Source organism: Schistocerca americana, chromosome 1 (genome assembly GCF_021461395.2).
Source record: "Schistocerca americana isolate TAMUIC-IGC-003095 chromosome 1, iqSchAmer2.1, whole genome shotgun sequence".
Lineage (NCBI taxonomy): Eukaryota > Metazoa > Arthropoda > Insecta > Orthoptera > Acrididae > Schistocerca > Schistocerca americana.
The window spans coordinates 809,758,070-809,785,812 of NC_060119.1; the positions used below are offsets into that span (position 1 = coordinate 809,758,070).

The 27,743-nt window shown below is 46.0% G+C and overlaps 1 protein-coding gene across 1 annotated transcript in view; it reads left to right on the forward strand.

Annotated features, from left to right (window-relative positions):
• LOC124612746 (trypsin-1-like) overlaps positions 1-27,743 on the forward strand; it is a 115,408-nt gene that overhangs the window by 63,534 nt on the left and 24,131 nt on the right. The window contains exons 3-4 of the mRNA XM_047141133.1: positions 10,836-10,990; positions 22,929-23,047. Of these exons, the coding sequence (XP_046997089.1) occupies positions 10,836-10,990; positions 22,929-23,047 (274 nt within the window). The remainder of the gene's footprint in view (positions 1-10,835; positions 10,991-22,928; positions 23,048-27,743) is intronic.

The window sequence follows — 27,743 nt, forward strand, 5'->3', positions numbered from 1 at the left end:
CACAAGGTTGGCGCCGATGGCGGCACTTACAACGTCCTGACACGAGGAAAATTTCCAACCGATTTCTCATACACAAACAGCAGATGACCGTCGTTGCCTGGTGAAACGTTGTTGTGATGCCTCGTGTAAGGAGGAGAAATGCGTACCATCACGTTTCCGATTTTGATGAAGGTCAGATTGTAGTCTATCGCGATTGCGGTTTATCGTATCGCGACATACTGCTCCCGTTGGTCGAGATCCAATGACTGTCAGCAGAATACGGAATCGGTGGGTTCAGGAGGGTAATACCGAACGCCGTGCTGGATCCCAACGGCCTCGTATCACTAGCACTCGAGATGACAGCCATCTTATCCGCATGGCTGTAACGGATGGTGCAGCCACGTCTCGATCCCTGAGTCAACAGATGGAGACGTTTGCAAGACAACAACCATCTGCACGAACAGTTCGACGACGTTTGCAGCAGCATGGACTATCAGCTCGGAGACCGTGGCTGCGGTTACCCTTGACGCTGCATCACAGACAGCAGCGCCTGCGATGGTGTGCAGTCGCGATACGCTACAATCCGACCTTTATCAAAGTCGCAAACGGGATGGTACGCATTTCTCCTCCTTACATGAGGCATCGCGACAACGTTTCACCAGGCAACACCGGTCAGCTGCTGTTTGTGTATGAGAAATCGGTTGGAAACTTTCCTCTTGTCGGCACGTTGTAGGTGTCGCTACCTGCGCCGACCTTGTGTGAATGCTCTGAGAAGTTAATCATTTGCATATCACAGCATCTTCTTCCTGTCGGGTATATTTCGCGTCTGTAGCACGACATCTTCGTGGTGTAGCAATTTTAATGGCCAGTAGTTTAGTATGTGGAGCCCAGCTGAATCATCCAGTTCTTATAAGACCCATACAAAAATGTATTTGCGTTAGATAGCCGAATTGAGGGTAAAAGTATAGTTACAGTGTACCTAACTCTCATATTACATTGCGTTGTGAAGTTGGTAGCTGCTCGAAGAATTATGGGAAGTAAATACGACAAAACATGAGTCGGGCATCAGTAGCGAATGATATTGTTCGTTTGTAATGTTGTATATTATGTCAGAAATGTACTTAAAGTGCCGAAATATTTCCAGCAAAAAAGGCAGCTAATGACGCGCTGTTCCTATCGGCGCAGTGAATCCTGACAGATGAAGAGGGCTAATTGGGAGCGGTCGTAAGTGAACTGCATCTTGAGCAGCGTTTTTGCGGAGTCATGGTTTGTGATATCGTAAGTGAATTTTTATGCACATATTATTGTGCTCTTAGATTCCTGATAACCATATACTCGAAAATCGTAACATTCGTAAATTACGGTAAAGTTAATTAGGTACACAGTACTGTAAAAATGATTGATGGTCGTTTCACACGCAGCAATTTAAGGTGTACCCTTAGGTTCCTGCCTAATTACATATTCTAAAGACGCGAAATATTCGTAAAAAAAAGAAGAGAAAGAAGTTTTGAGAAATAATACGGTAAATATGATTAGGACTACTGTTCATTTCATTCGCAGCAATTTAAGCTGTGCTCTTAGTTTCATGCCTATCCACATACTCGAAAATCATGCAGTATTCGCAAAAAAACAACAAAGTATTTTTCGTAAGCAAGACTACGCACGATTTAACTATTCCGAAATGCAAATATTAGAAACACGTTCTCTGAACTGCATGAATAAATGTTTCCTGACTCCACTTTTTCTTCCACGTATATATCCAAACAAGTAGTACTTAACCCTCTGCGTAGTTAGTTGAAGTAAAAACTGTTCAAACTAATGCGCAGAAAAATGATCTTGTACCAGCACAGTGAGCTTGCTCCAAAAAGTACACGATCTAAGTTTTGAAATGTTTATCATCCGATTGAAATTTCGTTAGCTGAGGCTCAGCCGTGTAAAACTACTTTTAAAAAACCTAAGACAATCGGACATTGCTTATCACATTCAGGAGAACGTGTTTTGTTCTTTTGCGAACGACTTCAAAGAAACTCTACGTGGCTCCTCACTCCATGCCGTCAGACGGCCATCTGCCGAGAACGCGCCTGTCTCCTCTCTCACACCTCTTCTTGCCAAACATAGATTGACCAGTCTCTGCAACCGACTCAGCTCCTCAAGCCTGTCGCCATTCACACAATAAGACTTCGCGGCAAAAAATGAACCATTAAACAGCATGATCTGATAAATGCAGGTTCATAAATGGCTCTGAGCACTATGGGACTTAACTTCTGAGGTCATCAGTCCCCTAGAACTTAGAACTACTTAAACCTAACTAACCTAAGGACATCACACACATCCATGCCCGAGGCAGGATTCGAACCTGCGACCGTAGCGGTCGCGCGGTTCCAGATAAATGCAGGTGTTCAGCAAAAGAAACTAGTGCTACACCTTTTTAATCCACAAACAAGTTATTTTCAGTGTGTCTCCCATAGTGATTCTGCTTCCATCTAATCAACTTTTTTGACGAATACTAATGTGACAAATAAGTACGTCATCATACCTATCTTTCCGGGCTGCAAGGTTCATAGGCCGGGAACGCTTCGTGTACAACCTGTGTTTAGCAATGAATCCGCAATTTATGCGCCATCTCACTGTCTCGCCCTGCAAGTTAAAGCAGCTACACTGAAATACGAAAAAATAAAACAAGAAATCTCACAATATTCCAAGAAACGTAAATAAAAATTGTTACGAAAATCAGTAATCAACCCTAAATCCATTATAGCGAGACTTAGAGGTCTGATCACTCCTAGTGTTCATTACGAAAGTAGAAGTACTGGTTCAAATGGCTCTGAGTACTATGGGACTCAACTGCTGTGGTCATAAGTCCCCCAGAACTTAGAACTACTTAAACCTAACTAACCTAAGGACAGCACACAACACCCAGCCATCACGAGGCAGAGAAAATCCCTGACCCCGCCGGGAATCGAACCCGGGAACCCGGGCGTGGGAAGCGAGAACGCTACCGCACGACCACGAGATGCGGGCAGTAGAAGTACTGAAATCGCTTTTGCGTGAAGTCATACCTTGCGCCGAAACAAATCATTAGAATCCGCGATTCTCACTGGCTATCGTATGTTACCCGATTGGCTACGGGCAATGGAAACAAAAACGGAAGAAATTACAATTGCAGCACGCATCGTAAGAGCTAAGTACTCCGTTCCTGCACTTCAGCTGAAATTAGTTCCTTGACTCTGATATCCAGCGCCTCTCTCTGGAATCGACTAAGCCGTCCTGACGGGTTCTTCTAAAGACTAAATTCTCTGTTAGTCTTCCTACCGTTTTTCATTTTCCTTTTCATAAACAACTCTTGACTGGAAGCATATAACGCTATTTCCCTTAACTGTAGCTTCCGATGTCATTTAAATACTCCCTCTGTTTTTGTCTTTGTTGAAGAGGTCACCAGCGATATTTTCTGAAAGCCTGACTTGAAAGAATGTAGTTACTTGCGTCTCTAAACACTTAAATCCCAACAAAACCGAAACAGCTATTGCTGCGTCTGTTATAGAGATGTATAACGATTGGCGGATTGTAGGTAATGTTTAGAGCTAGTAACGAATGAACGAGAAGAGACTACAACCGCTACAAATAACATATGAAAACTGCATGACTGGTCATTCATGACATTTAACTCATTTTACTGGGTGTCTGAGCCACATAGAAATGCTTAATCATTCAGCGTATGGGTGACAAGTGTGTGCGATTTGTGTTACTGTGATTTCTTGTATAGCACAGTAGACTGACGTTCGCAACCATCCGTCTGGTGGTATCATCACCGAAAGCGTCACACATACTCACTAATCCATTCAACAGTTCAGATAATAAAGATTTAACCCAGGCACCCTGCCACGCAGTCAAATGAGATTAGAAATACCTCTCTTTCCTTTCCCTACCAAATTCTGGTCACGAAAATTTATCACTACCAGGATTCTAACCAGATGACCCTGGTAACACGTCATCGAGGCAGCATGCGATAGCAAACTTCGTAGGACAACGTATATGTTACGTTATTCTGTTTTTCCGATAATTACAATATACGTAAAATTAATGCTTCCTCAACGCAAACTGCCTGAGATAAACTTTGATGATCAGCCCGGATATCTTGTTTGCAAAATCTAATTACTCTGAATATAACTGCAGTGTTGGAGACCTACATATTCATTAACTACACATGCCTGTGAGAATTTGTTACGCATCCGCAGGAAGATGCAATCGATTTAGCGCCTACTATTTGGGTGCCAAGGATTTGCAGAATTCATTTATTTGATGTCTTACCTTCTGACTGCTGCCGTTGCTTCATGTTCTTCTTGCATTTCGCGGTTTTCGCGACTCTTCACAGAATGGAGTCACACACATTCACGTAGCTCGCCAGTCGTCTCGTCTCGTCTCAAACTGTTGCTAAGCAACGGCGTCGGCAGCCGCAGGGGCCCCTGTATTGTTGAGAAGTGCGTAGCGTCTTGCGTGATATGTTGTTTACTCTAAGAGGAAAAGCGGGAAATAATCACCACATAATTAAGGAAACAGTCCAACGATAATTGTAGGGGCGTATCGGGGCTGCGATGACCGGGCAATGTACCCGCGAATAAGGTACTTCTGGAAAGCAAAGAACAGGAAAAAGTAAGGAAAAATTAAAACGAGAAGGAAAACTGAAAAAAAAACAGTAAATTGCATAAGTCAAGAGACGTCTTCCCTACATTAAAGAACGTAAGATTATTTTGGAAATTAAACTGACGTGCGACTAAGTGACTCGTTTAGATCCTTCATCCAGATCAAAGATCAGTCCGCTTTAGGATAAAAGCATCAGTTAATTGAATATAAAGAAAGCAAGGCCCTACAAATGAGTAAAAGTTTAGTCTAAGGCTACGACGAAGGATACGTGGCGCACACAGTAGTGTGCAACAAACAACTGAGTCACAATTTAAATGTAATCCTTACAAATGCTGTAGAGGCTAATCAAGAAACAGCCCTGTATTTTAATGCAGTTGAAGACATCTACATTTTTTGGTCACGAAACGATGCGTTGGTAGGATTTAAAAACTCGTCGTGAATGCTTCCATGGTAACGTTAAAGACTCAAAATCCAGTGAATTGGGCTAGCATATAAGGAACCATCCTTAAAGCGTGAAGCAGAATAAATAAATACATCGAGGTGCGGTTTTCGCCAAGTTATATCGGACAATATGACGAATTTAATGACGTTCGCTGATAACTTTTATCGTTTATAGTCGTCGAATTAAGACACCGCCTTTTTTTCTAATAGAACTATATTCTTTTTTACTGCGCCATTTAAAAGAAGCTTCTAAAAGAATTTCAACGATATAACGTGAATAAGACTTGACCAGCTAGTATCAAGATAACAGCGCCGCAAACCACTGTGCCGGCGTCAGGAGAACAGGTTCCACAAGCGTCTGGGCTAGTATATCAAATACAAGTAAATATGTACTTTAGCTATGGTTCTTATGTTTACCTGTGCACTTGAAGTCCATAAGTCTACGTTCTGCAGTTGTAACAATCAGATAACTTGCCAATAAAGCTATTGAGACATTCACAATACATACAACAGTCGAAAAAGTGAACACTGTTTATGATGAATGTCGCCAAACTATTACAGCAGCGCTGTGGTTGTACGAGGTGCATTCAAGTTCTAAGGCCTCCGATTTTTTTTCTAATTAACTACTCACCCGAAATCGATGAAACTGGCGTTACTTCTCGACGTAATCGCCCTGCAGATGTACACATTTTTCACAACGCTGACGCCATGATTCCATGGCAGCGGCGAAGGCTTCTTTAGGAGTCTGTTTTGACCACTGGAAAATCGCTGAGGCAATAGCAGCACGGCTGGTGAATGTACGGCCACGGAGAGTGTCTTTCATTGTTGGAAAAAGCCAAAAGTCACTAGGAGCCAGGTCAGGTGAGTAGGGAGCATGAGGAATCACTTCAAAGTTATCACGAAGAAACTGTTGGGTAACGTTAGCTCGATGTGCGGGTGCGTTGTCTTGGTGAAACAGCACACGCTCAGCCCTTCCCGGACGTTTTTGTTGCAGTGCAGGAAGGAATTTGTTCTTCAAAACATTTTCGTAGGATGCACCTGTTACCGTAGTGCCCTTTGGAACGCAATGGGTAAGGATTACGCCCTCGCTGTCCCAGAACATGGACACCATCATTTTTTCAGCACTGGCGGTTACCCGAAATTTTTTTGGTGGCGGTGAATCTGTGTGCTTCTATTGAGCTGACTGGCGCTTTGTTTCTGGATTGAAAAATGGCATCTACGTCTCATCCATTGTCACAACCGACGAAAAGAAAGTCCCATTCATGCTGTCGTTGCGCGTCAACATTGCTTGGCAACATGCCACACGGGCAGCCATGTGGTTGTCCGTCAGCATTCGTGGCACCCACCTGGGTGACACTTTTCGCATTTTCAGGTCGTCATGCAGGATTGTGTGCACAGAACCCACAGAAATGCCAACTCTGGAGGCGATCTGTTCAACAATCATTCGGCGATCCCCCAAAACAATTCTCTCCACTTTCTCGATCATGTCGTCAGACCAGCTTGTGCGAGCCCGAGGTTGTTTCGGTTTGTTGTCACACGATGTTCTGCCTTCATTAAACTGTCGCACCCACGAACGCACTTTCGACACATCCATAACTCCATCACCACATGTCTCCATCAACTGTCGATGAATTTCAATTGCTTTCACACCACGCAAATTCAGAAAACGAATGATTGCACACTGTTCAAGTAAGGAAAACGTCGCCATTTTAAGTATTTAAAACAGTTCTCATTCTCGCCGCTGGCGGTAAAATTCCATCTGCTGTACGGTGCTGCCATCTCTGGGACGTATTGACAATGAACGCGGCCTCATTTTAAAACAATGCGCATGTTTCTATCTCTTTCCAGTCCGGAGAAAAAAAATCGGAGGCCTTAGAACTTGAAGAGTATCCAGATCGTGGCAAGCAATCACGATCTGTCTTTGCAAACATTATAAAATAAGTTCTACAAACTGCAAGTGTGGAGAGTAAAATATGCCAAGGAACAAAAACACCAAGTGTTGGATTGTGACGTTATGGAGCCAGTATTCCATGTCAGCCAACTTGGATTTTAACGTCATAGATCCTGTCCCATTATTCCAACTCTTGGATTCTGACATTGTATGGCCAGTATGCCCAGCTCGCCATGTCAGATCGCCATCTTGGATTTCCTGCCAATTTAGATTCAGGACAAAATCCCTGGTGACACGAGAATGGATAAAACCACTAAAATTTTAACTTGCCTCTAAATTTAAATTTCTCACCACTTTACACACAGGGCAACTGATCTACGTTAGACGGTGGAGGGGGGATGGGTAGGTGAAATGTCATGACGTCATCGATTACATCAATGGCGAAAGACTCTGACCGAGAATCCCACCCCCATCCAATGTACCTACTACTTCAGTCCTTCAAAACCATAAAAATAATTTCAACGAAAACGAGTCCTTCAAGAACACACAACCAACTTTTACAGGAAAGTAAAACTGAAATGAGAATCTGTGAGCCTTATGGTAAACACACCAAGCAGCGCCAATTCTTCCTTGTTAAAATCTCCATAACACACGTCGACGCGACTACCCGATCTTAGGCAGTTGTCTGATGGCGTCACGATCCTACTGTTGTACGGACAGGTACAAGCAGTTCAGTTTGATGAGCTTATTTAAGAGTGAAACAGTTATCGGAGATGATTTCTTGATCTTTAAGAAACGGACTGCTAGGTACAGAAACATGCCTTGAACCAAGGACTAATACCCGTGAAACAAAATCAAGCACACATATACCGGACGTGAAATTCTGCATTGTATGGCCATTTAAAGAATATTTCGTTAGTAGTTTACATTTAGGCCTGGACATTCAAACTTATGCACTGAAATAACTTCGCTGCCTCCAAGCGACAGCGGCTCAGGACGAGGGGTGTGTCTTGGACCGCCGACGGGGACGGCACTGGGAAGGGTGGACGTGCGAGCGTTCTGCACCCCTCGCAGGGGGAGGCTAGTGGATGCCCTCCGCTTTCTTCGGAATAGAGACCATGGTGGACAATGGGAAAAAAACAGTGTCGTAAACCTATGCAGGAAATGGGATGATGCATAGATACAAAAGCGCGTGGATCACAGAGGCGGTGTGTGAAACTTATGGCTTGTTGCATAATATTTCGGCCTGCCTTAAAAAGCGAGAAACGTGCTGATAATTCGCGGACTCCTGCTGGCACTGAGATGGAGCGTAGGCGCAAAAGCGTACAGGGAGGGAGGGAGGGTGAAACTACGGGACTGCCGAAGAAGAAGGGGCCTGCTGCTGGACAGTAAGAATGATATTTATAAATCACGAACACCGGCTCAATCTCGGATGAAGCACAGACATAAGACTATGCAGCTCCATCACAGAAACAGCCCTTACAAGCAACTGCCCTGTGTCTGCTTTCAGAAAGACTAGGAAATGCGAAAATTTATCGGAACAATGTGCTGAATTGACTGCGCCCAACGCTGGATACAGCCTCGACAGAGAAATGCCAGTTGCCGAGTCACACACCAGCCCACACAAGGCATGAGGTTTCCATCATGCACTGGCAGGCTTTGTCAGAAGACAGCGATCAATCAGCACTGGGAGGTTTTGTCAGGAGACAGCGATAAATCAGTTAGTGGCGTTGTAAATTTGGTCCATCAACGACAAGGTTCAGACTACGAAAACTTCGTGGAGTGCTGAGTTAAGGGGCCACGAAAGGGGAGAAGGGACAGTGAGTGAGACAGCGCGAAAGGAATAGGACCTGGAGGCTCGTCAACCCCGCGGCTTACACAGTCTGCTTACTTTGATTCTTGTTCTTACTCACATCTGAATGTTCGTCACTTTGTGACTGATTTTTTCCTGGTCCATGTTACACTGAAGAATCCTGGTAATCCAGCGCTTGGGAATTAAGCGCTCGACTACACACTGCAGTTTCCTTGCCTAACATACGCCTCCCTACACCTTCCAAAGCCGCGAAACACCTATGAGGACAGTAGACTTCCAGCTAACCGAGGCTGAGCTACGAGGCGACGCACCGTACCGACCCAACGTTTGCCGACGACACCACCACACGACGCGGCCCACGAGAAATACGGGTCCGCAACGAACTCGTGACGTCACACTAGACGGCTTCCTCGCTACACTTCGTGAACGCTCGGCTCCATGCATAGCCCACAGGAAATCAGTATGTCAATGAAAAGGACGCAGTATAGATCTTAACTTTGTCGTGTGTTATCGAGAGCTTGCATCCACTTAAACATGCTGTTAAGAATTATTAAACCCGCCTTAAATAGGACGCTCCCTGCCAGAGGCAGTTTCTGGCACTTGTAATACCCGTAGTGTCACGTGATGTGACGTGCATGCCACGGTCTGTCTTTCTTGTGGGTGCAACCACACTACTGATGACGAAAGGTAGTGAGATGATTCATTCCCCCCCTCTGACCCCTAAATAACTGAGTCGTGTCCACTCCAAGTCAGATCGGCCTTGCAATTTGTATTTATGTAAATGATACTGTAATAACCACACACATTTCATATTTTAATCAATCCGTATCATTTGCCTATGAGCCCCTCAAACTCATAACCCCATGCTATTTGATTTTACTGTGTGAAATTTGAATTTACCGTATAGTTGGCTTCCAGTGTGAGGCGATCTCATTGATAAAGCGCCTTTTATTTCACATCACAAAGCTATGAATGATGTGCTACAGTAATTCTTAGAAATCATCTACTCGTTCTGTTTTGTCTTAGAGTATAGTGTCAGACGTTATTTCACTTTTATGATATTACTCAAGGGTGTAATTAACTTTAATACTTTTTCTAATTAACGAAAACAGGTTTTATTACTAACTAAATGCAGAGTCTCATAAGAAACGGTTTGGTTTTGTATTTAACTAAAATTTAGCTTCATCAGTGTGCAGTATTTGTTGTGTGCAATGATGCATGAACGAATAGGTATTTCATGTATGGATGGATCAAGGAAAAATTATTATTGTTATGGTCAGGCGAAACTACTCTTGTCTGGCCACAACTGTTGGTTCTGTGACAGCTCTGGAGAAGGTTCATCACACTGGAACACTCACATTAGTTCACTTTATTACATAAATGAATAAAAGATTTACTTGCCTGTGGCACACTTGTTTGTCACAGAACTGCTTAATAAGTTATAACTGTTATTGAATATTAAAGCATTACTTGATGCACAGATTAACGAACTGCTCTCTTGTAGTACAATGTCACATTTAAATGAACAGTTCAATCATCACGTTGGTCCTATACTATAATTTTGAGCCCTTCAGATGAGGTCATGAACTGGGCAGAGTTCAGGCTAGGTCGGCACTACATTGACCTCAATGTGAGGGCGCTGCTGCGCTAAGAGGGGAGGCGTGCTCTTCAAGAGCACCTCCCATACATCGTTGCCGATTGCAGATTGCCCTCGCTAATGTCTGTGTTATCAACTCACATTGATTACTTTGGTGTTGAAAAGCGATCTCTGTAAGATATCACAGTTAAGATTGTATTTCGTTTCAACAGAGTATTTAAAAATTTTAAAAATCCTACGTTTATTTTAATTATTTCAGTTTTTGGCTGAATTGGGTTGAGGCTGGAGAATGGTATAATGTAGAGGAGGAGGAGGAAGAGGGGCTGGCTATGAGAGACGACGTGAAGGCGACGTTTTGTTCGGATTGTGAGGGGGTAGGCATTCAGGAGGAGAAGGGGCCCAACTCAAAGGACGGCACCCTCTTCACTGCACTTACAGCGAAGTCACTACCTGCTGTACTGTTCGTGTTGCAGAGTGCGAGGAGTGGGGGAAAGCCGTGTACCGGCTGGAAGACAGCCCCGTGCTGGTGGACGGCGCGCCCAAACTCAACCGTTCGCTGTGCGGCGGCGAGGGCGCCCCCTATATCATCGGCGGCGTGCCCGCGGAGCCCAAGGAGTTCCCTCACATGGTGAGTCACCTCCATCCCCTTCCCTTTATCCAGTACGGTCGTAAGGCAGTCGCTCACCTACCCACAGCTGGTACTCACTTACAGGACAAAGCTTTTGAATATTCTACTTTAAAGGGACACCTTTGATCCCGAGCGCTAGAAACCGCTCGAAACCATGCTTGACTAACACTTGAGCATAAAAACAGAGGTCTGTGTCATTTCCTTCCATCCAAAACTCCGTACTTGTCTGCTAGCGCCATAAGACAGTTGCGTGTTGTAGCTGCACTAACAAGCGCTCGAGATGCGTGAAGTATAACAGCTATACGAATGTATTTTTTGAAGTGTTCGCATGTGGGGTATTGTGCAAACTGTCTACAATGACATCATGAAGAGAATTAATCGTACGAATGCAGTCCAAACATTAGAGACAAAGTTGCAACATGCTGAATATGTAAATGAAATTGCGGTCAATGGATATACAATGAAGCGCCAAAGAAACTGCTATAGGTATGCGTATTAAAATACAGAGATATGTAAACAGGTACAATACGGCACTGCGGTCGGAAACGCCTATATAAGACAAAAAGTGTCTGGAGCGGTTGTTAGATCGGTTACTGCTTCTACAATGGCAGGTTATCAAGATTTAAATTAGTTTGAAGGTAATGTTATAGTCGGCGCACGAGCGATGGGACACAGCATATCCGAGGTAACGATGAAGTGGGGATTTTCCCGTACGACCATTTCACGAGTGTACCGTGAATATCAGAAATCCAGTAAAACATCAAATCTCCGACATCGCTACAACCGGAAAAAGATCCTGCAAGAACGGGATCAACAAAGAGAATCGTTCAAAGTCACAGAAGTGCAACCCTTCCGCAGATTGCTGGGCCATCAACAAGTGTCAGCGTGCGAACCATTCAACGAAACATCATCGATATGGGCTTTCGGAGCCGAAGGCCCACTCGTGTATCCTTCATGACCGCACGACACAAAGCTTTACGCTTCGCCTGAGTCAGTCAACACCGACAATGGACTGTTGATCAGTGGGTACATGTTGCCTGGTCGGACGAGTCTCGTTTCAAACTGTATCGAGCGGATGGACGTCTGCGGATATGGAGACAACCTCATGAATCCGTGGACTCTGCATGTCAGCAGGGGACTGTTCAAGCTGGTGGAAGCTCTGTAATGATGGAGGGCGTGTGCAGTTGGAGTGACATGGGACGCCTGATACGTCTAGATGCGACTCTGACAGGTGGCGCGTAGGTAAGCATCCTGTCTGATCACCTGCATCCATTCATGTCCATTACGCATTCCGACGAACTTGGGCAGTTCCAGAAAGATAATACGACATTCCACACCTCCAGAATCACTACAGAGTGGCTCCAGGAACACTCTTCGAATTTAAACACTTCCGCTGTTAATCAAACTCCCCAGACATGAACATTATTGAGCATATCTGGGATGCCTTGCAATGTGCTGTTCGGAAGAGATCTTCACCCCTCATACTCTTACAGATTTATGGACAGCCCTACGGGATTCAAGTTATCAGTTCCCTCCAGCGCTGCTTCATACATTATTCGAGTCCATGCCACGTCGTGTTGCGGTACTTCTGCGTGCTTGCGGGGGTCCGACAGGATATTAGGCAGTGGCTCTTCAGTGATTAGATAACATAACAGTTCAGAAATATAATGGGGATGACACAGAAATACACTCCTGGAAATGGAAAAAAGAACACATTGACACCGGTGTGTCAGACCCACCATACTTGCTCCGGACACTGCGAGAAGGCTGTACAAGCAATGATCACACGCACGGCACAGCGGACACACCAGGAACCGCGGTGTTGGCCGTCGAATGGCGCTAGCTGCGCAGCATTTGTGCACCGCCGCCGTCAGTGTCAGCCAGTTTGCCGTGGCATACGGAGCTCCATCGCAGTCTTTAACACTGGTAGCATGCCGCGACAGCGTGGACGTGAACCGTATGTGCAGTTGACGGACTTTGAGCGAGGGCGTATAGTGGGCACGCGGGAGGTCGGGTGGACGTACCGCCGAATTGCTCAACACGTGGGGCGTGAGGTCTCCACAGTACATCGATGTTGTCGCCAGTGGTCGGCGAAAGGTGCACGTGCCCGTCGACCTGGGACCGGACCGCAGCGACGCACGGATGCACGCCAAGACCGTAGGATCCTACGCAGTGCCGTAGGGGACCGCACCGCCACTTCCCAGCAAATTAGGGACACTGTTGCTCCTGGGGTATCGGCGAGGACCATTCGCAACCGTCTCCATGAAGCTGGGCTACGGTCCCGCACACCGTTAGGCCGTCTTCCGCTCACGCCCCAACATCGTGCAGCCCGCCTCCAGTGGTGTCGCGACAGGCGTGAATGGAGGGACGAATGGAGACGTGTCGTCTTCAGCGATGAGAGTCGCTTCTGCCTTGGTGCCAATGATGGTCGTATGCGTGTTTGGCGCCGTGCAGGTGAGCGCCACAATCAGGACTGCATACGACCGAGGCACACAGGGCCAACACCCGGCATCATGGTGTGGGGAGCGATCTCCTACACTGGCCGTACACCACTGGTGATCGTCGAGGGGACACTGAATAGTGCACGGTACATCCAAACCGTCATCGAACCCATCGTTCTACCATTCCTAGACCGGCAAGGGAACTTGCTGTTCCAACAGGACAATGCACGTCCGCATGTATCCCGTGCCACCCAACGTGCTCTAGAAGGTGTAAGTCAACTACCCTGGCCAGCAAGATCTCCGGATCTGTCCCCCATTGAGAATGTTTGGGACTGGATGAAGCGTCGTCTCACGCGGTCTGCACGTCCAGCACGAACGCTGGTCCAACTGAGGCGCCAGGTGGAAATGGCATGGCAAGCCGTTCCACAGGACTACATCCAGCATCTCTACGATCGTCTCCATGGGAGAACAGCAGCCTGCATTGCTGCGAAAGGTGGATATACACTGTACTAGTGGCGACATTGTGCATGCTGTGTTGCCTGTGTCTATGTGCCTGTGGTTCTGTCAGTGTGATCATGTGATGTATCTGACCCCAGGAATGTGTCAATAAAGTTTCCCCTTCCTGGGACAATGAATTCACGGTGTTCTTATTTCAATTTCCAGGAGTGTAAATGAAGTTGCCCTGGGTAGATATACTGATTTTGAAGGACAGGAAGAACCTGAATCTGAGGGCGGCTGGCCAAGCAGAAAACGACGTTTATCTACATACAGAGCAACAGGAACAGAACAGAAGAGTACAGTCAAAGTGAGCACGACCTATCTCCGCCCACGCAGTCGACAGCCAGTTTCTTAAAAGATATTGATGACAGCGTACTAGAAAACATTTATGAAGACTACTGCAATCGTGGCTTCACTTGCTGTAGCAAACTAATGAGGTGCTGTAAGTGTATTAAAAGTAAATCACATGCAGATTAATTCTAAATTACTTATCTAGCAAAAGGTGAGCACAGACTCGTTTCAAAGGACAGACTGTTGCAGTTACAAACTATAAAAGAGCATTTAATATCGCAATTTGATAGAGCAAGGTTTAAATGGTTCAAATGGCTCTGAGCACTATGGGACTTAACATCTGAGTTCATCAGTCCCCCAGAACTTAGAACTACGTAAACCTAACTAACCTAAGGACATCACACACATCCATGCCCGAGGCAGGATTCGAACCTGCGACCGTAGCAGTCGCGTGGTTCCGGACTGAAGCGCCTAGAACCGCACGGCCACCGCGGCCGGCGATAGAGCAAGGTGATTGGGATCGTTCACTATTGGAATTAGCAAATGTGGGCGCTAGAAGCTCTAAAATGGATACCTTGAACAATTTTAAAGCTTCGGTTTCTTCTATCGACAATCGTAAGGCTGAATATGGCATTTCATCCAGTCTTATTACTACGTTTGTCACTCGTAAGTACACAGAAGACGATAATAGTATACATCAGAAAGCACAACAGTTTCCGGAGGAAGTAAACAAGTTTATGTCAGAGCATGGTTCGGAGAAAGGAAATGTTTGGAACAGTGACCAGAGAGGATTCCAGTATGAAATGTCTTCATAAATAACCCTGTCTCACGGAGGAGAGAAAACTATAGTTAGTGTGTTGCAGTCTGTACATAGCTCTACCACAGCTACACAATGGCTTAATCAGTGACAAACAGAATAGCAGACAAATTGTACATCTGTTTCCAGGTAGCAAGAGGCACTTTCGGCCCAGATATTTTAAATACACACACTGCCTACGAGACATTGATGTGGAGGCAAGTAAAATTGGAAAAATAATTAAAGAACACATGTAAATTTTTCTAACTACAGATCTTGGTGAACGTGTAACAAGTGAAAAGAGCCTATTGCTGCATGATTACTCGTGAAATTGTACCCTTCTAGATGTAAGCTTTCCAAGCAAAGATGTTATGCTGATGATATTGCCAACCTCTTGACGTCTACTGCTTTCAGTAACGTAAGATCTATATCAGAGGGATTGCGGATTTTGTAGGACTACAATGTGCCAAACCACAAATAAAGATACACGATTTTCGTTCTTGGCTGCAAGTTGGCCCCAGCCTTTGCAGCATCTTTTCCCTTCCGTTCTGCAGGTCTCTCCTCTTGCTAGCCGCACGGAGTGGCCGCGCGGTTTAAGGCGCCATGTCACGGATTGCGCGGCCGCTCCCGCCGTAGGTTCGAGTCCTCCGTCGGGCATGGATATGTGTGTGTGTTGTTCTTAGCATAGGTTAAATTAAGTTACTTTAAGTAGTGTGTAAGTCTAGGGACCGATGATCCCAGCAATTTGATTCCTAAGGATTTGACACACATTTTTAACATTTGATTCCTCTTGCTATTCTTTTTCTCCTCCGTTGGGAACATGTCTGGGGTGTTAACGGGAATGTCTCGCATTGTCTGTCGCTGACGCAAGAACAGTCTCACCACTGCCTTTTCCTTTCCTCGTCTCTCTTCTCCTCTAGTTGGAGGTTACTCTTTCTTCTTCCTCCCAGTGTGCTCCTGAAGGTCGGTCCACGCGTCTGACGCGTAACAGGTGACTGGGTAACGCTTAATTTCCAGCCCCGGGTCTACAGGTAGGGTTAACACGTACCCCCTGGTACAGGCCAGGCCCAGGGAGGGGTGACTGCCTGAGCTGCTACCTTCCCAAATCTCCGATTGGTCCCTCTGTCAGGTGTTCGAGAGGGGTGACCTGAGGTTTTGAGGTGTGAACGATCACCTAAAGCGGGTGCGCCCCCTTGTGAAGGGGGCGCCCAGTTGGAAGGTGTGCGCCATCGAATACGCTGGCAATCATGGGGATTTTCCCGAAATGAATCCGTCATCTTCACAATCAACGTCTACGAAACGTAAACGTAACAAGGATAATGATTCAAAGGCCCTTCCTGCTGCACCACGGTTCCTCGTGGTCTCACGTACTGAAGACAGTCAGTCCTTCGTCACGGTAAAACCGTTTATTACTCTGAAAGGTGTTGATGCAACTGCCGGCCCTGTGAAATCCTGCTCTCGTTTACGGAATGGCACTTTGCTTTTGGAGACTACTTCTAATTCTCAAGCACAACAATTGCTTGCAGCGTCGCTTCTCCACGGCTATCACGTTTGTGTCCAGGCCTATAAAACTTTGAATTCTTCACGTGGTGTTATTTACACTAGTCTGCTCGACGGTCTAACCGAGGCCGAAATCCAATCTTACCTCTCTGATCAGGGTGTCATTGCCGTCCATCGTGTAATGAGAAAGGTAGATTCCTCCTTAGTGCTAACCCGCACTCTTTTTCTCGCCTTCGATAGAGTGGTGCTTCCATCCAAGATCAAAGCAGGCTGTAAAATTATCACAGTCCGGCCGTACGTTCCGAACTCGAAGCGCTGCTACCAGTGTCATCGTTTCAACCATGCTAGAACGTCTTGTCAACACCCAGCCAAATGTGTAACCTGTGGTACGGATGCGCACAAGGGCGACTGTCCTCCTCCTCCCCCCCCCCCCCCATCCCCTGTATCAATTGCAATGGCGGCCATGCCGCCTCCTCTCCGGATTGTCCTGTGTATCTTAATGAGCGGGCTGTCCAAGAGATCCGGGTAAAGGAAAAAGTGCCTTACCCAGTCGCTCGAAATTTTTGGCTAGTCGCAAACCCTGTGTTCTCCCGTCTGGCACCTATAGTTGTGTTCTTGTTACCCCTCGCTCCATGAATGACATGGCCCTTTGGGGTTCTCCCAGGACCTGTCTGAGGTGCCCTCCTGGCTGATCTTAACCAACTTAACCTCTTCTGCCTTAACACTGGAGTACCCACTTTCTTTTCCGACTCCTCACATGCCTATTCCCATTTGGACCTATCCTTTTGCACTGCCCAAATGAACTGATTGACCTGTAACGTTATTCCAAAACTGTCCAGGACGTCTACACTGCTTTCCTCAGGTAGAGTTTCCAAGACTCCATAATGAGGTTGCAAAAGTGGTACAATATTTCGATCGACCTACTTGTGTAATAGACCTTTTTTTTTTCAAATATGAAACTAAATAAGTCACGATTACTTAGCAACCTGAATGTGAAAATATGTGAAATTTTCTGTGTATGTCTGTATGCCAACAGTTTGTTGCCATTCTCATACGGAGGAGAGAGTGTTCCATGTGTGGACAAAATTTTTCGAAATCGTGTTTTCAGTTCTTCGGGTGTTTCTCACGCACCGACAAAGTTACGTTTACAGCGCCACATTAAACGCTACAACTCAGAGCCCTCTACTGGCAGAGGCTTGCCACCTGTATCAATGAAGCGGGAAAATCGACTACTATGCATGATACGTAATACCTCAACCGATACTGAGAACAGAATAAAAAATTCGGAGGCGTTATTTTTCAGCACGTCCTTGTATATTATTCTCAAGATCCTATTTCTAAATATTTGATGGTATCAGTATAGTGGTCGAACAGTCTTCTTCGAATGCAGGTTCTCGAAAATTAAACAGCAAGGTTACGTACAACCACGTTTTCTTTCTTCCAAGGATTCCCATTTAATTTCCCCGAACACTTCTGTTTTACTTTCATGTGGTATATATCAACCTGATCCTAGCAGTGCATATATGAATTCTTTCGATGTTCAAATGTGTGTGAATTCCTAAGGGACCAAACTACTGAGGTCATCGCTCCCTACACTTATACACTACTTAAACTACCTTATGCTAACGACAATACAACACGCACACACACACACACACACACACACACACACACACACACACACATAAACACACACACACGCCATGCTCGAGGGAGGACTCGAACTTCCGACAGGAGGGGCCGCACAATCCGTGACATGGCGCCTCTAACCGCGCGGTCATCCGTGTGGCTCAGCACTAGTTCTTTCTTTCTTTCTTTTTTTAAAAAAAATCTTATGGGACTTAATGTGCTAAGGTCATCAGTCCCTAAGCTTAAACACTATTTAACCTAAATTATCCTAAGGACAAACACACACTCCCATGCCCGATGGAGGACTCGAACCTCCGGCGGGACCAGCCGCACAGTCCATGACTGCAGCGCCTCAGACCGCACGGCTAATCAGGCGCGGGGCTCAGCACTAGTATCCTGTACACTATTTCCTTAATAGCTGCACTGCATTTTCTCAGAACATTTCCAACAAATCTACTTCTTCCATTCGCCTTCACAAGTACTAATTGTACGTGATCCTCATATTTCATATTGCTTCTTAATACAACCCCTAAATACTTTAAGATTTTAGTTGTTCAATATGTTCATTGCTAATCTCGTAATCAGCTACTGTCGGATTCTTTCCCTTTGTTATAGCCATTATCTTAAACGTTTATCCACATTTAAAGAGAGCTGTCGTTGATTGTACGAGGATTGGAACCTTAATAGTGGCAACTATTTATTTACAGGTCGTACAAATTAGATACATGTTTCAAAGTTTTACTGACCTTCAAAGTAGTCACCAGCATTGTGTATAACCCGTTGCCAGTGGTGTGGAAGTCGTAGGATACTCTTAACAGTGCCAGTTGTGTTGACAGTTCGAGCGGCGCGGTCTATTGCACGACGAATTTGTACAGTTCTGAAGCGAATGCCGTGAAATGTTTCCTGCAGTTTAGAAATATAGTTGAACTCACGATGGCTTATATCAGGGGAGTGCAGTAGGTGGTATAGCATTTGGCAGCCCCATCAGTCAAACAAATCAGTAACAGCTTGCACTATACGTGCTTGAGCATTGTCCTGCAAAATGATGGTCAGATCCTGCAGAAAGTATCATCACTTCTGTCTCTAAGCTGTTCATTTTTAGAACAGAACCTACGACCAACTGGTTACGTAAATCATGGCAGTGGAGTAGTGTATATGTACCAGTTGGTTGCATGGATCAAGTTAGTAAGATGGATTTAAAGGTGGCAGGATGGACCTATGGTGTTTGAACGTGGCTGTGAGCACACAGTCCATTCAGTTCTCCGATTTGTTGGTATATCAATGTTGACTGTCCAACGTATCTGCAAGGAGTCGTTTACCATTCGCGACCATGTAATACGGCATTAAAAATGGGTTGATACACTGCTTGCATGTATTAAATGGGCAAACACAAAGAATGGACTGTAGCAGCCTGAAGGTCTGTAGTGTGACCGATGAGTCGCGATTTTTCCTCATTTCCAGTGCTGAAAGTTACTGAGTGCGCCAACCGGCCACAATGCTTTTAACCCACGGTGTGTAGAAGTAGTAGTTCACACCAGAGGTGGCTCTGTGATGTTTTTTGGAGGAGGAGTGAGGGATTTCTGGTACCATGACTTTGACCCACTCGTTCAGGTTACTGTGACCACGAACCAGGAAGTTTACTGCAATGCTGTCGGTGACCAAGTGTTGTTCATGATGAGTAGGGGTGTACATTCCCATCATCCAAGATAATAGCCTTGTTCACAGGGCTACACACGCATGTCCCTGGTGTGACCAACACTTTGGCACACTACTGCATCTCGACGGGCCCACTAAATCACCAGATACTACTCCAGCAGAAAATGTAAGGGGTTAATTAGAGCAGCGGGTGAAACTTAGCAAGTTCGTCGCAGGTTGGCAGCTGCACGGCATCTAATTATGAATGAGTTGCTGCAGCTCAGTATGTCATAGCTGAGAAAAGTTGTGGCCTTCTTTACTCGACGAATGCAAGCCATTTTGAGGGCTAGAAGTGTGTTACACAGTATTATCAAGGTGCCTCCTGCGGCTGATTAATCTTTCGGCTGTAGTGGTTACGTAGACAATATATTTATAAATCACTTTAAGATGTGGCCACATCTTTCTTGTCCCATTCGGATCGGTTGAGTCTCGACCATTCACGACGAAGAGATAAATATCGCGACCATCTTCCTTAGGTTTTTAATTACATGGGCATTGTGGGTAATTGTTCATTTCTGCTTTCCTTCCACATCTCTACATTTATATCCCCTTTAGTTTTGCCGTTGTCATTTATTTTGTTGTCCAAATAACATAATTCATTTATTATGTTTATTGACTTATTTTTTAATCTACTTAGCTCAATTACCTTATTAAAATCTACCTGTCCTCAGTTACCATTGTTGCATGTGTTATATGAAGCGACTAACTTAGTGCCCGCTGCTTCGCTACCGTAGACTGTATGGTCTGCATTGTTGTTATGGTCTTCAGTCCACAGACTGATTTGATGCAGCTCTCCATGCTACTCTCTGCTGTACAAGCTTCTTTATCTCCAAGTAACTACTGCAACCGACATCCTTCTGAATCTGCTTAGCGTATTCATGTCTTGGTCTCCCTCTATGATTTTTGCCCTCCACGCTGTCCTCTACTACTAAATTTGTGATCCCTTGATGCCTCAGAACATATCCTACCAACCGATCCCTTCTTTAGTGAAGTTGTGCCACAATTTTCTCTTCTCCCCAATTCTATTCAGTACCTCCTCATTAGTTACGTGATCTACCCATCTAATCTTCAGCATTCTTCTGCAGCACCATATTTCGAAAGCTCTATTCTCTTCTCGTCTAAACTATTTATCGTCTATGTTTCACTTCCGTACATGGCTACACTCCATACATATACTTTCAGAAATGATTTTCCGACACTTAAATCGACAGTCGATGTTAACAAATGTCTCTTCTTCAGAAATGCTTTCGTTGCCATTGCCAGTCTACATTTTATATCCACTCTACTTCGACCATCGTCAGTTATATTGCTCCCCGAAAAGCAAAACTCGTCTAGTACTTTGTCTCATTTCTTAATCTAATTCCCCGAGCATCGCCTGATTTAATTCGACTGCCCGCATAGTCTTTTTTTCTTCAATCTAATTTTTATGATATTCGCAAACACATTCCGAACTTTTCGTGTTATTGAAGGCCATTTAAGGACGGTCTTTCCGAATGTACTTCTGACCGAAAAACTATTCTGGTAACTGGAGTCCAAGGATTTTTTAATCATGCCTTTTGCGTTCTTGTGGTGGTATTTCCCTAGAAACTTTCGTCCCCTAACGCATATTTCTTTATGTTTGACCAGAAAGTGACATACAGATTTTCGTATATTCGGCTTTAAAAACTTTTTAATGTAATGAAATATTTTCATAAAAGATTTCACCCCCTATTTCACCCTCTTAGGGGTTGAATTTCTGAAAACAATGAAATGCGTATTTTTTTATTTCTAGCAGAGATGCCAAATAAGTTTTTATGGATTTAGCTTCAAAAATGTTTAGATAATGAGCCGGCCGAAGTGGCCGTGCGGTTAAAGGCGCTGCAGTCTGGAACCGCGAGACTGCTACGGTCGCAGGTTCGAATCCTGCCTCGGGCATGGATGTTTGTGATGTCCTTAGGTTAGTTAGGTTTAACTAGTTCTAAGTTCTAGGGGACTAATGACCTCAGCAGTTGAGTCCCATAGTGCTCAGAGCGAATGAACCATTTTTTTTTTTTTTTTTGTTTAGATAATGAAATGTTTCCGTACAGTTTTCATCCCCTATTTTATCCCTATAGTCTTTGAATTTCCAGAAACAATTAAACAAGTGTTTTTTTTATTTCTGTCCGAGAAGCCAAACTAAAATTTATATAGATTTAGCTTTAAAAATGCTTTCATAATGAAATATTTCATCCTCTATTTGAACCCTTAAGAGTTGAATTCGCAAAGACAAACCTGTTGCTTTAAAAATGCTTTAGTAGTTCTTTAATAATGACTGACATTCAAAAAAACTTTCACCCACTGTTTCGCCTTCACAGGGTTTAAATTTTAAAAAATGCTGAAACACTTACTTCTTTATTTCTGACCGAGAAACGAAATACCAATTTTCGTAGGTCTAGCTACAATACTGCCTTAATAGCGGCGTATTTTCAAAAACTTTTCAATTCCATTTGACCCTCTTACGGATGGAATATCGAAAAATTCCTTCTTAAAGAGCGCCTACAGTATAAGATCAACACCCTCCACAAATTTCAAATTTCTATCCTTAATGGTTTGGTCCAAGCGATGATGAGTCAGTGAGTCAGTCAGGACGTTGCCTTACATAACGTCCAGTAGACGAATGCACTAGAAGTGAAGGTGGTGTACTTTAGAATGTTGTGGTGAGGCCTGCACCTCGTTCGCTGCCGATGCCTCCTGTGAAGCCTTCAGGGAGGAGGAGGAGGAGATTAGTGTTTCACGTCTCGTCGACAACGAGGTCATTAGAGACGGAGCGCAAGCTCGGGTGAGGGAAGGATGGGGAAGGAAATCGGCCGTGCCCTTTCAAAGGAACCATCCCGGCATTTGTCTGAAGCGATTTAGGGAAATCACGGAAAACCTAAATCAGGATGGCTGGAGACGGGATTGAACCGTCGTCCTCCCGAATGCGAGTCCAGTGTGCTAACCACTGCGCCACCTCGCTCGGTAATGCCTCCTGTGCTGAGGCAAGTGGCGAAGTGTCTCGGGCCCCCTGCGTGGAGCAGCACTTGTTGACGGCCGAGCTGACAGTGGTTGTGTGTGCTTGGTGCTGTTGCAGGCGGCGGTGGGCTTCGGCCCCGAGAGCAGCGTGCAGTTCCTGTGCGGCGGCAGCCTCATCAGCGAGCGCTGGGTGCTGACGGCGGCGCACTGCCTCGACGACTACACCAACAGCGGCGTGTGAGTACGCTGAGGGGCGCCAACTGGCACTTGCCGGTCTCCAAAGGTACCCCGACGGCGGGCAGCCTCCGACAGCTGCGTGACGCTCCGGCCCGTCGTTCGGACAGTCGGACAGTATCAAGTGGCATTTAATCGAGTGATCTCGACGGATCAGGAGCGGCCTAGACTATCTGATTAAAAGTATTTGTACGACAGTACGTAATGAGGAATTGACCACTAGAAGTCACGAGAGACGGCCAGCATAAAACAGGGCGGGAAGTAATGTGTTGCCAGTAGAGATGCAGTCAGATCAGAATGGGTGTCAGGAGAGCTCAGTGGCTTCGAACGTGGACTAGTCATTGGATGTTATCTGGTAACAAATCCATCAGATAACTTTGGAAGCTGAAGAAGTGAATTAAAATTTGTGCTGCGGCCGGGACTCGAACCTGGGTCTTCTCGCTTACTAGGCAGATATTACGTGATGGTCTACCGCTGTGATGTAAAGCCCTATATCCCTCCCCCAATGCGGTGCTTTAAATGCTGGAAGCTCGGCCATATGTCTTCCCGCTGTACTTCCAGCATCACATGTCGAGATTGCGGACGCCCATCACATCCCAACACTCCATGTGCCCCGCCTCCCATCTGTGTCCACTGCAGAAAGCACCATTCGCCTTGCTCGCCTGACTGCACGATTGTCCAGAAAGAACGGAAAATCATGGAGTACAAGACCCTGGACCGACTGACCTATGCTACGGTCGCAGGTTCGAATCCTGCCTCGGGCATGGATGTGTGTGATGTCCTTAGGTTAGTTAGGTTTAAGTAGTTCTAAGTTCTAGGGGACTGATGACCACAGATGTTAAGTCCCATAGTGCTCAGAGCCATTTGAACCATTTGAATCGACTGACCTACACTGAGGCTAAGGAGAAATTTGAACGTTTACATCCTATACGTGTAACACTGTCTTATGCTGCCACTACAACAGTTCTAGCCCATCAGCTCCTCCAACCCCAGTCACCTCTCATAGCTGGAAGACTACACCTGCCCCCTTGATGGTGGGGGCAATTCCCTTCCTGTTGCTCCTGCACCACCCACTTTCGGAGCAACAAACCCCCCCCCCCCCACCCAACCATTGAGGATATCAGTCCCCACTTCTTTGCCGGAGAAGTGTAAGTCTTCTTCACCTCATCTCGTTAGGAAAGGGTCCCTTGGGTCCTTGGGTCACTCCCTTCTCAGGTTTCTGCTTGTGGGTAATATGACACCCGCCAGTGGCTGAAGAGCCCAAAAGCAACTGGTCATAGGGCTTCACGCTCATCCTCAGTCCCGGAGACTGAATCAGTGAAGTCCTCCCAGATAGGGAGACACAAGGAGCAGCGAGAGAAATCCAAAAGGAAGATCCCCAAGACCAAGGCAATTACTGTGGCATACACACCACCGCTACCTGCAAGCTCTGCATCTGTGGATGAGGTGGAGATTCTGGTGTCCACTGAGGACATACATCTCGCTGGACCCTAAGCCAAATGGATATAGACTGCTCAAGCAATGAGTCAGTGGCAGCAGGTGACCCTGAGACGTATACTGCCTCATTGAATGTTCCATACCTTCCCGGTCTCACAATGACATCATCCTCCAGTGGAATTTCGGTGGTTTTTTCAACCGCCTGGCCGAGCTGCGGCAACTGTTAAGCTTTACACCTGCTTTCTGCATTGGCCTCCAGGGAAACTGGCTCCCAGCAATGCGGACCCCTGCCCTCCCCGGCTATAAGGGATATTACAGGAGCTGTAGCGACTATAATCGAGTGTCAGGTGGTGTTTGTGTTTATATCCTAAACTCAGTCTGTAGTGAAACTGTGCCCCTTCAAACCCTTCTTGTAGCTGTGGCTGTCAGAATAAGGATGACACAGGAAATACCTGTCTGCAAGGTATATCTTCCACCAGATGGTGCAGTACCCCTGAATGAATTAGCTGCACTGATTGATCAACTCCCTAAACCTTTCCTAATTTTGGGAGATTTTAACGCCCGTAACCCCTTGTGGGACGGTACCATGCTTGCTGTCAGAGACACAGATGTCGAAACTTCACTGTCTCAGTTCGACCTCCGCCTCTTAAATACTGGGGCCGCCACAAATTTCAGTGTGGTTCATGGTAGTTACTCGGCCATTGATTTCTTAACTTGCAGTCCAGGACTTCTCCCATCTATCTACTGGAGAGCACATGACGACCTGTGTGATAGTGACCGCTTCTCCATCTTCCTGTCACTGCCCTGGCGTCAGGCCCACGGACGCCTCCCCAGATGGGCTTTAAGCAAGGTGGACTGGGAAACTTTCACCTCTGCTGTCACCGTTGAATCTCCCCCACACGAGAACATCGATGTGATGGTTGAGCAGGTGACTACAACAATCGTTTCTGCGGCAGAAAACGCGATCCCTCGCTCTTTAGGGAGCCCCTGCCGAAAGACAGTCCCTTGCTGGTCACAAGAAGTCGCTGAAGCAATTAAGGAACGTCGGCGAGCTGTAAAACGGCATAAGGGTCACCCTTGCCTGGAGCTCCTTATAGCCTTTAAACGGCTCCATGCCTGTGTTCGCCAACTTATCAAACGACGGAAGCAGGAGTGTTGGAAGAGATACATCCCGACCCTTGGGTGCCATACATCACCTTCCCAAGTCTGGGCAGGGATCAAACGTGATTTGAGGTCCAGATCCCAACAGGTGTTCCTGGTGTTAACATAAATGGTGTGTTATCTACCAGCGCAATCGCGATTGCCGAGTACTTTGCTGAGCACTATGCTCGAGCCTCTGCATCAGAGAATTACCCACCAGTCTTTCGCACTCTCAAACGGCGGCTGGAAGGGAAAGTCCTCTCGTTCACTATACGCCACAGTGAATCGTATAACTCCCCATTTACAGAGTGGGAGCTCCTCAGTGCCCTTGCACATTACCCCGACACTGCTTCTGGGCCAGATCGGATCAACAGTCAGATGATTAAACATCTCTCATCTGACTACAAGCGACATCTTCTCACAATCTTCAACCAGATCTGGTGCGATGGGGTCTTTCCATTGCAATAGTGGGAGAGCACCATCATTCCATTGCCCAAATCCGGCAAAAGCCCGCTTGATGTGGATAGCTATCGGCTCATCAGCCTCACCAACGTTCTTTGTAAGCTCCTGGAACGTATAGTGTGAGATTGCCGAGTACTTTGCTGAGCACTATGCTCGAGCCTTTGCATCAGAGAATTACCCCCCAGTCTTTCGCACTCAAACGGCGGCTGGAAGGGAAAGTCCTCTCGTTCACTATACGCCACAGTGAATCGTATAACTCCCCATTTACAGAGTGACTACCTCCCGGAGTCACGTGGCCTACTGGCTCCATGTCAGGGTGGATCCCGCCAGGGTCGCTCTACCACTGATAATCTTTTGTCCCTGGAGTCGGCCATCCGAACAGCATTTTCCAGACGCCGACACGTGGTTGCCTTTTTTTTTATTTACGAAAATCATATGACACGACCTGGCGACATCATATCCTTGCCACATTATACGAGTGGGGTCTCCGAGGCCCACTCCTGTTTTTCATCCAAAATTTCCTGTCGCTTCGTACTTCCCGTGTCCAAGTTGGTGCTCTCATAGTTCCACCCATTTCCAGGAGAATGGGGACCCGCAGGGCTCTGTATTGAGTATATCCCTATTTCTAGTATCCATTAATGGTCCGACAGCAGCTGCAGTGCCGTCTGTCTCAACTTGTCTGTATGCAGACAACTTCTGCATTTCGCACTGCTCCCCCAGTACTGGTGTTGCCGAGCGGCACCTGCGTTCAATACTATATCACAAGTTTTGTGGCACTGGGAGACGGAGTGGCATAACCTCAGTACGCACAGCAAATTGCGTGCCATTAAGGAGACTAAGAATGTGTGGAAGACTTCCACGCAGGCCTCTCACAGGGACTCTGTGGTTCTCTGTCGGCTCAGCATTGGCCATGCTTGGGTGACACACGGCTACCTCCTGCACTGTGATGACCCACCTCAGTGTCAGTGCAGCGCCCGGCTGACAGTGGCCCATATCTTGGTGAGCTGCCCTTCTTTGGCTGCCCTGCGGTGAACTCTTCAGTTGCTGGACTCGTTGCCATTAATTTTAGCTGAGAATGCCTCATCAGCTAATTTAGTTTTACGTTTTATACGTGACGGTGGGTTTTATGATTCTATATAAGTTTTTGCGCATGTCCTTTGTCCCTTTGTGTTCTCCACTCTAATGCTTTTAGGCTGGATGTTTTAATGTTTCGTAGAGTGTCTGGTTTTTCCTTTTTATTCTCGTGGTCGGCCAGCTACAGTCATGTGCTCCCTTGTTTTTATCCCTTCTACCTGTTTCTTGTTTCTCCCTGTGGTTTTCTTTTCCTGTTTTGTCCCTAACAGTGTTGGTTGTCCTGTCTTCTTCTGGTTCTTCCATTCTCCTGTTATTGCGCTGTACATCTCCTTTCTTTTCTTCTTTCCCTTGTGTAATTATTTTACTGGGAACAAGGGACCGATGACCTCGCAGTTTGGTCCCTTCCTCCCTTCTTTAAACCAACCAACGAGACAGCTACCTTCACCAATGTAGGTACTGTTTCGGGCTGGCCGGTTTCCAGAGTTGAGTGTGTGGGAGCCAGTGGTATGGTTTCTCCTGTACTGTAATGAGCGTAGAATAAAGAATGCATACTCACAAGCTTGCTTGCACCTGATGCCTCCTACAC